The sequence below is a fragment of the Pezoporus wallicus genome, unplaced genomic scaffold (assembly GCF_028554395.1).
Source record: "Pezoporus wallicus isolate ANWC-B61680 ecotype Strahan unplaced genomic scaffold, APGP_CSIRO_Pwel_v1 scaffold_11491, whole genome shotgun sequence".
In the NCBI taxonomy this organism is placed as follows: domain Eukaryota; kingdom Metazoa; phylum Chordata; class Aves; order Psittaciformes; family Psittacidae; genus Pezoporus; species Pezoporus wallicus.
In genome coordinates, this window is record NW_026642649.1 from 2,313,121 (window position 1) to 2,324,368 (window position 11,248).

An 11,248-nucleotide genomic window follows, 5' to 3' on the forward strand; every position below is an offset into this window, starting at 1 on the left:
GGAACTGGATGATCTTAAGGTCCTTTCCAACCCTAACTATTCTGTGATTCTGTGATTCTATTACTGTGGTTTGGGGTTATTAAAGTTTCCAACGATGTGTGTATATACATATATTATTTGTGTAATACACAGGCTTCCTAGTCATTGAAATTGAGAAACCAATTTATATTCATATCTGACTGCTGAATGTTACTAGGATATTAATTTCAGTTGTTTTCATTTTTGTCTTGTACCCACCAGCTGCATAGATGAATGGTTTGAAGTAAATAGATCTTGCCCTGAGCATCCATCGGATTAAGACAAGATTCATGGTTTTAGGTAATGCTTATTTTTAGATGCATACGTTTCAACAATAAATATCTTGATCTCTGAAATCACTCTTTATGCTGGTGCTTTCAATTTGTGTGAATGTGCTACTGTGTATGGGAACTGCAATATCAATCAGCAAGTATTGACGTGCATTGCAATATGGAAAAGGTTTCTGCACCCTTATATGGCATGGTCTGAAACGGTGTATTCCAGTTTTAGTATTGGAAAGTGGCAAGCCTGTGCCAATAAAGCTTTAGCATTAACTTTGAAAGAGTATTTTTTCCATGGAAATGAAGCAAAATCAAAACAATACAATTGTGTCGTTTTGGCTTGTTCCGTGAGTACTGGCATCTGTTTCTAACGGGAAGCTTTTGGAATCGTACTAGAAAGTTGCAAGAAGGTATCTTCCAAACCACTTCCGGGCTAATACATCCAGAATGTTTAAAATGGAGAAATAAATAAAAAATGGGAACATATTTCTATCCATCCCATCTCACAGAGGTTCGCGTTTTTCCATCTTATGTCCCATGTTGCATGAATGATTGCGTATCTGCAATCAGTGTCAAAGGTTTGAAGGATAGGTTTATTCTTTCAGTTGCCTAGTTCGAAAGCATTGTCTTCCATTAAACTATTGCCCCTGAGCATTACAAAAGATAGCAACGGTCTTAGAGGGCTCTTAGAGAAACGGTGGCTTAGGGTTTGGTTTTGTTGTTCTGATGGAAATGAAAAGAGAAATAAAAACCTAAAGAGTTCATCATTGGTGTTTATTTGTACATTGGTTTGATCTTGCTTCATGAGCCTGCGCTACAGGTCCCTCTGCAGCGCTATGCTTGTTGCAGGGGTAGCAAAGAAAGCCTGAAGGCAAGTATTCTGCCACAGGGGCAATGGGTTTAACCTCAGGGCGGTGTTATCCAAGCTGAATAAACACGTTCCCTGTATTGCCCCCAACAACTGAACTGTGGCAGAAGCCCACACAATGGTTTTGAGCACGCTCATCTCTGTGCATGCTCATGGCGAGCATCACGTTAAATTCCGTTTGCTTTCCACAGCAGAGATGGTGATAGCTGGGGGCTTAGGGAAAAGGGGAAGGAAAACACGCAGTGGTTGTGCTTGTGCTGTCTGAGTGCGTTATACACCGAACCAGCCAAAATGATGGTCCCTTGCCCTCTGCTTTTTCAACAGCTGCTTCCACTGATCAGAAAACAGGAGGTGTGAGGTTCCTTTGCTGAACACAGCGTGCCTGGCTTGAGACTCCCAGTTCTTTGTGGCTGAAAAAGGCAAAGAAGGACGGCGACACGGAGAACGCATTGCAGGAGCCGGTTCCTTGCCGGTAGTGCTGGGTGCAGCGAACACTCACGCCAAGGACACACAGGGGTTCTGAAAATGCTGCACGTTCTGGAGCAATCGACTCCCCACGGACGTTCCTGACACGATTTCGTACCGAAGGCCAAAGTTCCTCATTTCAGCCTCACTTCTGGTTCTGTGAAGAAGCGGGTTATCGGACGCGTGCCTCACGTGGAAGGGGAGATGTTCGATCCGTGCTATCTGAGACCCTTGCAGGAAGACGGCCCTGGTTTTGAGTGGGAACATTTTCACCTTCTTGTTGGCTGAAGAACAGTAAAATGGCAAACTCAGTATAACCTAACAGTGTGACCTTCATTTTCCTGAATTCACACCTGGTTTGTGTTCCTCACTTTCCTCAAGAGCAGAAAACATCAACTTCTCCGCGTAGGAATACTGTATTTCAGATTTTTTGTAACTAAACGTTGGTCACAATGCAGTCCAAAGAGTAAAACCAAGACAGGCAACTCATTTCTATTGATCCAGCTCTAGGGATTGTTGAAATCTGCACCTTGCGTGGCTATTTAAATAACTCCAACTTCTCTTTTACTGCTTGTGAGTAAAACCAACCACAACAACAACAAATTGCAGCAAAGCAAAACCTTACAGCTATGCAACTTCTTTTTAACTAGGGAAAAAAAGAATTAACCAGTTTTAAGTGCTGCCAGTTCAAGGTAATTTGTTTAACGGGTATTTTTTATCGTACTACTATCATCTCCAGGCTGCCTCCCGATGTGGAAATGAATTAACTGCAGAGGGGGGCACAGCAAGAGGTTTCTATAGGGCGTGGGTGAGGTAACACCGAGGTGGGATTTGTGTTTCAGTTCTAAAACATGCCAAGGTTCTGTTTCTGGGTTTCAATGTGGTTTTATTTGATGACGGGGTCTGTAGTACTTTGCATCCACGTCCTTGGTCTCTTCATGGGGAGACCAGCATTTGACAGCGTGGGTTGGGTTTTGTTTCCTTTTGGTTTTTTAATGTACCTGCGTTTGTTTAATTTATTGTTGTTTTACTGTGTTGGTATAAACCAGGGCTGCACAAAACAGGATGGCTTGGGGGGGGGTACACCAAGTAAAGCTGTGGATAAGAATTAGTTCCCATAAAGTATCACAGTTCAAAGAAGACATTTAACTGGAACAGCTGGCAGGGCTTAGAAGCATCCTTTTTATATCTAGACTTAAACGTAGTAGTTCCTGAGTTTCACAGCACAGGGAAGAGTTTATGAATATTTATTAGCGACAGCGTTTCAGTGGGTTTCAGGAGTTAAAATGAATTGCACACACTTCAACCGTTTTTTCCTGCACAGAAATAATTCTGCTTTTTCTTGGGGTTTTTTTTTTTGGTGTTGAAGTACATTTTTCTCTCTGTTGCTCCTGTGATTTATAGCAAAAAGGACAAAGAACAGGAGCAACTGCTGCTATCCGGAGAGAGGTGCAGTGCACGTTACTGAACTCTGTCTTGCTTACAGAGCAATTCCTGCCTGGATGACGTTTTCTTCCGAACGTTGCTCTGTGAAATGCCTTTGTTATGCTGCAGGTCTCAAAGAGCCCAAACTAGACAACTGTCACCATTGCCAGTGGAGTTCCTGCATTCTGGGGCTTGCATCACTGGTTTCAGCTGAACCTGTAGCTACGGGCCCCTGGTATAGTGTCCTTTTCAGTGGGAGCAGAATCATTTTGTCACACTTTGAATTCTGTAGTCACACCAAATGTACAGTCACTCCCTGTACAGATTCCTTTTTAGCCAAGAATATTTGTGTTGCCTTGTATTGTCATGGGGGGCTGGGGAGAGGATGAGGAATTCCAGCACCTGTAGTACTCCCGTAGTGGTGTTGCCTGCAGGCCCACTTTTCCACGGTTCTGAATTCCTGCTGTCTTCTGGAAGTAAAGCTTTTGCATTTGCATTGATTTAATGTTTGCTGTTGGCTTCATGCCTACAGAAACTCACCTGTAATAATATAAGGGGGGGGGGGGGGGGGGGGGGGGGTGTAGGTAATTGTTTTGGTGTCCTGTGCTCCAAGGTCATAGATAGCCTTTGGCTTGGGGTTTAAGTAGGTGAATAATATAAACATAAATCTGTTTACAGCTTAGGCTCAGTTTTAGTGGTTCCTGTTTCTGGTTCATTTACTGTTTGGGTTTGTCTCAAACCCCTTCATTTTCTGTATTCAGATGCAAGTAGCTGGTTTAAAGACCCAGCAGTTATCACTGCTGTCCTACATTTAGGACCAGGGTTTGCTAGCAATCGCAGTGGTTTTGCAGGCAAAGTGTCTGTTGCTGCTTCCATGAGCACAGCAGAGCCAGCAGTACCTTGGATTATTTGAGGAACTGATACAAGCTCAGCCTTAGAGCCTAGTTTGGCACTCCTGGTATCCATAAATCTCTTCTGAAAGGCTATGGGAGATTTTCTTGTATTAAAAGCTGTAGTATAGACCAAGCCTATGGAAGCATGAGAGTGATTCTTGTGTTTGAAAACGCCTGCAGAAAGTCACCCACCTAAACTTGGTTTCACCAGCTCTGTTGGTGCTGCAGGCATAGCTGTAGTCATAGCCAACACCTTCGTTTTGAAACCATCTTCACAGGGGTTCTGAGTCCCTGTGCTTCAGAAGGGGGAAATCAACACTGAACAAGTCCCGTGTCTCAGTCAAGGAATACCACACTTGTCCACAAGAAGCAATAACTGACGCTACGGAGGGATGCGCTTCTTTGCCTGTAAATATCTTGAGGTTGCCAATTCTGTGCTGTTTCAGAGTGTTTCCTGTCATCTGCCCTATATCTTCCCTAAGCATGTAAGCGTGTGAAATAATTCCCATACTCAGGTCTGCCATTAACATGCTGCTTGCCAGGAGGGGAAGAGTAGGCTCAACACTGTCTTGAAACGTGAGATGTTTCTGAACCTTTGTACCATACCCGTATATCTTGAGTAGCAACTTGTGTTTTGGAGTTCGTAGTGGAGGTAGCTATGAGTTGGATTGTATATAACCATATCCCATACAGCACCGAGAGAGCCATGCCACTGTTCCCACAGGGCACACACTGTCCTTTCTCTCATAACAAATCAGTATATCTCTACCAACACTTCCTTTTTAAAGGAGGGAGCTAATTTTCTTCCCGTGTGTTATGTTCATACGGGAGACATAAAAGCAAAAATGCAAAGCACACTGCAGTTTGTGGGAAGAATTAAGCCTAAACCAGATGGTCTTAATTGTAATCAGTTTTACTTTCATAGCCAAGGGTAAGGGTACCGCAGTGTCTTGAAATGGGAAGCATGTAGGAGATGCACAAAGGTGTGGGTGGATACCAGTGACCTCTTCTTTTCCTTTTTATGATGTAAAAAGAGGCGTTTATGACCTAATCCTGAGTTACACGTTTATCCTAGTTCTTTATGTTAGGGGCATTGGCTTTTTAATTAAGCCTTTGCTAGCACTGGTAAAACTGACACCCTCCCAAAGAGAAAACCTCAGCAAATGTGGGCAAGGTGATTTCTATTCAGAAATGTGGAGCTTTGGTGTTTCTGGATGGAAAATGTCTGGCACATAAAATGTGCTTACGGATGCTTCTGGTGTGCTGCCTTTTCCGTGTGGAGGCTTCAGAAACTCCATCCATTTCTTATGCATCCCACCGAAAGCAGGAAGCTCATCACTTGAATGTTGCTATCTCTGCATACACAGCAACAAAGCAGACGTTATTTCTGCTGTAGGCCATGATGTCTCTGAGTTTCTGTGAATTTTAGCTGCTTTCCCATATTGACAGAGAACATTTGTGTGCAGATTTGCTGTTGCTGTTTTGTACCTGCTGATGTTGCTGTACAGTACCTGCTGTACAGCCAAGAGACCACCGTATACCTGGGAGTGCAGCACTGCTACTATGGAACCTTCCACCTCACCTATGCCAGTGGAGGATGAGCTCACTCTTTGATGAGTGCTGTATTTTATGGTTCACCTTCCACCCTTCCAAGCTTAGAAGTCACTTTACTGTCTGTTTCTCCTCTTCCTAGCTGAAGTCATGGTACATTTTAGGCCATATTCCCTCAATCTTTGGCCAGGCTTTGCATCGGCATCAGCAAAAGTAATGTAAGAGGCGGTAGCAGGAAGAAGAGGGCTTGTTATGGGTTTGCTGCAACCCAGCCTAACGTGTGTTCCTGCAGCAGTGTTGTCAGCTCGTACCCCTTAACCTCTTGTCATTCAAAATGCTCTGCCTGAGAAGTTCACAACAGAACCATGTCCAGGGGTTGTTTCCTGAATGTAGGACTTGGATTTCCCCATCAACCTGCTCCTGATACCAGGTTGAAGACGTTTTAGCCTGTGGTTAAAGAAAATCCCCAGTCCTCCCGCTGCAGTTGTCCCAGGTTGCATTTGGTTATCTTATGGCACCGTTCCCTGGCTTCCCAAGCTGCTGCATCATTCCTCAGTTAAGTCCATCAGAGCCGGCGATGGGATAAACTGCAAAACGACCTCATTATTGCTTAGGTAAACCACGGCAGGAATGTCCTTGCACCTGAAACAGGCTGGACTCGGTTGTGTCTTTGATGTAAGCTGCCAGTGTACAAGCAGTGGAAGGCAGCAAGCCCTCTAGCTGGTCTTTGTGGCACCTTTTAATCTACGTCGGTCTGTTTGAGCAACTTCTGCCCTTGGGTGTGCTTTGGCAAAGGTTTTGCAATGCTAAGTAGGATTTGCTTGATTCTGGCAGAGTTTCAAGCGTAAGGAACCCGACGTCGCAGGAGCATCGTCTGTTGCTGGATCCGGTTCCTCGTTTTCCCTCACATCTGCCCCTTTCCTTGCTCATTTGTTGTATTTAACAGTAGACACTCTTCAACGTGACGGGTCTCAAGCTCTCGAGATGGGAAATGCTCATGGAAGAGGCATCAAAGCATGGTTCTGTGCTCTTCCTGTGTTTATTGAGATGAAGCTGAAGTATTCATTACTGTACAGTCAGGAACCCTCTCCTGGCTGACATTGCCAAAGCAATTTACCTTCAAGGAAGACAGGAGGTGGCTCAGCTGTAGAGGGGATGTTTTAAGGAACTTACTTGTACAAGCTGCAGCATCACACCGCATGGGTGGTGATGCAGCATTATCCTTATCACTTGATTGTGAATCCCATCCTGGCTCTTCCTACCCTTCGGCAGGTACCTGCTGGTAGGCAGCAGGGTGTATATTCCCCTTTATGCCTCTTCCCACAGAGCTCACCCTGCCCACAACGAGTTAGGGGGAACTCCATGCTAGCGCCTGGAATGCCCCCTGGACGTGCTGCGGTGCTGGACAAGACGTCTTCCTTCATTCCCAGAAATCAGAATGGAATCTGCAGTGTCCAACGTAAAACCTGTCCAGTTTGGGGTTCTTCTGTTGTTCTGGTTTTGGTTTCTGCATTGAGCAGTATGGTTGCAAGCTGACCTCAGTTGTTCCAAGGTTCTCTTTCCAGTGGTTTGCCAGGACGTAATCACAAATGAGAGTATTTTTGTATCGATCCCTAGGTTGTGTGTTTAACATTCCATCCCTGTCAGACATGTACAAATGTATGTAATAAATCTTTTGAAGCACAGCTTCCTTCACACTTCCAGCTGGTTTATGTTGCGAGGGAGAGAGGCACCCCTGTGAGCGCGGCTCTGCTTCACGTCTGTGCTGCAGACCGCGCCGAAGCAGAGGAGGGGAAAGCAATGCCTGGTGTGTACATGGAGAAGCAAGTTGCTGTGTGCCTGTCTGCAGCCCCTCTGCTCAGAGCCCCCTTCCCTCTCCATGTATCCGGCAAACCCGGGTCTGTGGATCCCTGTATTGGCTGGGCTGGGCAGAGCAGAGCTGATGGAGCAGCTGTTGTGCCCGGGTGGTTGGAGAAAAGGAGTTTCTGGTTGGTGTCCTCTGGGGATCTTCAGCAGAGGCCATGGCCTTCGAGGTGAGCATCAGTTAAAGCTGCCAGGCCTGGGGGTGGGAGACTCATGGGTGGTTTAGAAAGGGAAGGGAAGGGGATGTCAAACAGCCCTTTCTCATCACCAAGAGCCTGGCACCACGCTAGCTCCATACACTCCTCTGTTTCCTCCACCCCAGCTTCCTCCCAAAACACTTCAGTTTCATCTTTAAAGCTGACTCCCAGCCGGTGTAACCATGGATTTCCTACCAGCGCTCTCTTGTCTGTCCCTGAAGAGTTGGGAGGAGGCTCCTGCAGGGAGGAATCTCTGCCCACAGCTGCCGAGGGGCTAAAAGCGAGGTAGGAATGGGAGCACAGCCACCGTGTGCTACCGAGGACATGCAGGCGCTGGATGGTGCATGGGGTAAGTCTGCTTGCGGGGAGAAAAGGGGTGCTTTTACTTCCCCTGCACTGGCTGGGAGTGGAGCTGTGGGTGCTCTGAGCAGAACCAAAGTGCCTGTTCCCCAGGCTCACGTGGAGTGCCTGAAAACGAAAGGGGTTCATTCTCCAGGCAGGAAATGTTGTTCCTCATGTCGATGTGTTGCGTGTCAACCCAGCCACCTGCTTCTCCCAGCCAGGCTGGGAATAGCTGCTGCTGGAGTGGGATGCAAGGATTTATGGCACAGGTTATTCTGAGGCTGGGAGTCCATCCGTCCTTGCTCCGCTCCTGGGAGTGGCTGAGGGTAGCTGAGCCCGTTGCTGGGGCTCACTGACAGTCACGACCCTCACAGCTTCCTCTGCAGGAGATGCTAATTTTAATGCATGAATTATTCAAGCCTGCACCGGGAGACAGTTGGATGTAATTACTAAGGAACGTGTTCGTATCTCCTGCTGCTGTAACTTCCACCCCCCTCCCTGGTCGCCTTCTGGGAAGCCTGAATTCTTTCACTGCCAGTAATTCCCGTGTTTTTCTCCTCAGTCTGGAGCCGTATCACGGAAGCAGTTGGTAATTACTCAGAGCCACGTTTGGCTTTGCAGCGTGGAAATCTGCTGGAAATCGGCTCGGTTCGGTAGGTACAGGATTTCATCTCTGCAATTTATAGTGGCATCTCTTGGTGCCCTGTCCTGCCCTCCTGCCTCTGCCCTGAGATGCTTGCCTTGTCCTGGGAGGTGAGCGAAGCAGCAGTGCCTTCCCCAGGCTGTTCCTGGGGGCTGTCAGTGTGGGATGGTGATGGTGCTCCTGAGCGTGCCTCTGGCCCTGCTACCGCAGGCTGCTGCTTGGTACAGCTGCTGGTCCAGGCTGGCTTCTGGATGCTGCATTGCTGTTAGCAGGAAGGGAGCAAAACACAGAGCCTGCAGCAGAGAGCAGGGAGGGAGGGGAGAGTCCCCTGCAGCAGCTGGAGCTAAAAGGGCTTTTGAATGCCTGTGCTGGAAGGTCTCTTTCTTCTTGAGGCTACGAGACCCAAGTGCCGGGGGTGCAGCCTGGAGCCTGCTGATCTCTGTGAGCATCCCTGGGGTCTGCAGGTTGAGCAGGTTCCCAGCTCCATCCCACCCTGCAGGGAGAGGGTTCCAAAGCCACACAAGGGCCCAGAGGACACCACTTGTGAGGTGCTGCACAGCCACCTCCCAGCCAGGCTGCCCCTGGACAAGGAGCCTCAGCAACAGCCAAAGGAGACAGCGCTCTCCAGCCTTCACTTAATGCAGCATCTGTTTCGCAAGGGGATGAGATCAGGGATGTGCAGGGGCAGGGAGGAGGGTTCCACATCAATAATTGCTCAGAGCCCACCCTCAGCTGACGCAGGATGAGTCACTGCTCGTAAAGGCGGGAGGGAGCACAGAGGAGGCAGGTACTAAGAGCACAGGGACGGGTCCTCAGCTGAGCTCGGTGGAAGCTGCAGGTGCTCGGTGCCTCTCCCCATCTGCTCCATTACCTCTTGAGCCATGCTTTTGCCCTGCCCTGCTCTTCCTTTTCACCCTGGTTACAGACTGCTTTGAACACCTTTGAATTTCAACAAAGGGATCCCTCCTCTCCCCATCCTAGTTGCTGCTTTAAGATGGAAAACACCAAACCTCTGCCTGAGCTCAGTCAGGCTTTGTCGCCAAGAACAACAACCATGGGACCGTGTCCCCCCATGCAGCAGTGGGGTCTCCTCACCCGCTGCCTGCCTCAGCAGACCTGGGTGGCTCTTAAAGACCGCGGTTTTCCTCTTCACAAGTCACCCAGGCAGGATTATCCTCACCTAAACTCAGGATTAGGGAGCCTGGTAGGTAACAGGAGCGCGAACACTCAACAGCTTCATATGCTCTGGGCTTCGAGGTCTGAGTCTCCTGCCCTGCAAGGCTGGGCTGTCCCCAGGGCCACTGCACTGAGTGGCACCAGTAACTGCACAGAGTTTTCACCATCCAAATGGAATTGATGGACCCCCTGCAGGCAGCACGGCAGCAGCGAGTCCGTAAGAGACCGGGAAGAAGCAGCAGGTAAGTAGAGTGTTTCCCTTGCTGCCCCTAACTGGGTTGGCACCACTGCTGGAAAGGTCCCCTGTGGAAAGGGGCAGCTCCTCTCTCTCACCTGCAGCCAGAATTAGTTGGGCTGTCACAGTCCTGTCTTGATTTAGCTTGATGGGGCTTCAGCAAAGGATCCCTCACAGGCAGTCTGGTCAGTGCTTTGGAAAGCTCTTTATAATTGCACTGGACAAGTGGAAAAAACAAAGCTGTGTACAGAGGAGCCCTCAGCAAATGACAAGTCTTAAAGAAGGTTGTCTCTGAGTAAACAAGGCTCTCACTGCAGATGTGCTGCTCTGCTGTGCTCTACAAATGGTCTGGTCAGACTAGGAAGGATGAACTGCGGCCCCAAATGCTGTGCCAATAGACAAGGTGTGCAACAGACAAGGTGTACCAATAGACAAGGAAGCTCCAGCTTCTCCCCAGGTGTGATTTCTGAAGCTGTGATGTGCTGCATGAAGCAGCCTCTGCCCTGGCTGAGCTGGGAGCACTGTGAAACCCCTCAGCCTTGTCAGTGCCAGACTGAGCTGTGTTCACAGCCCAAAATCACCTCTGAAACAGGGGCTGCAACTGGCACGGTCACTGGCACCATAAACAGTGCCAAACCCTGTCCCATGTGGAGCTGGGATCATCTATTGCCACCACTTGCTTTGAGCGAGGCTGTGTTTAGCTGCTCCAGCCATGTAGATGCTCTTGTCCCCGAACACTGCCCTGGATGCCCGGCTTGTAACAGCCAGGCACGTAACAGGATTTACAAGAGGGTTGAGGTGGTTGTGCTACAAGTAACTCCAGAGGCTGCTCTAAATCAAAATAAGGGGCAGAAGTGTCTGCACTTGGAAGCGTGGAAGGAGCTGTTAGGGGCACTTTGTGCTGCTTTAGTCTATTGGTAAAGCGAAGGCAAGGGTTGGAGTTTTAAATTGTATTTTTCTACCTGGAAAATGAGCAAATAATTCAGTGACTAGAGCAAAGTGCCCTCCAACACAGGCAAGTGAGAGTGCTGGTGAAGGCCCTTCCCTCTGTAAAGGCAGCCTGGTAGAACAGGAACAACGTTTTGTGTCATGGGTGTCTGGTTAGTTAGAGCTGCTGTAAAGGCCTTGCTTTGGCAGATGTGTGAGCAGCTGGAATCCAGCTCATCTGTAACCATACGCCCTTTTGTTTCAGTAGGCAAATGGCCCAGGTGCAGAAATGGTTCAGGTTAGCTGAGTGTCCTCTGGCGTGGTCTAAGAGCCTCATTTGTCTCCCTGTGAAATATCAGTGCTG

At 48.3% G+C, this 11,248-nt stretch overlaps 1 protein-coding gene across 1 annotated transcript in view; it reads left to right on the plus strand.

The window, feature by feature from the left end:
• ZNRF2 (zinc and ring finger 2) overlaps positions 1-1,965 on the plus strand; it is a 51,953-nt gene extending 49,988 nt beyond the window's left edge. The window contains exons 4-5 of the mRNA XM_057431511.1: positions 241-318; positions 1,492-1,965. Coding sequence (XP_057287494.1) covers positions 241-298 — 58 coding nt within the window. The 3' untranslated portion in view covers positions 299-318; positions 1,492-1,965. The remainder of the gene's footprint in view (positions 1-240; positions 319-1,491) is intronic.
• The last annotated feature ends 9,283 nt before the right edge of the window (positions 1,966-11,248 follow it).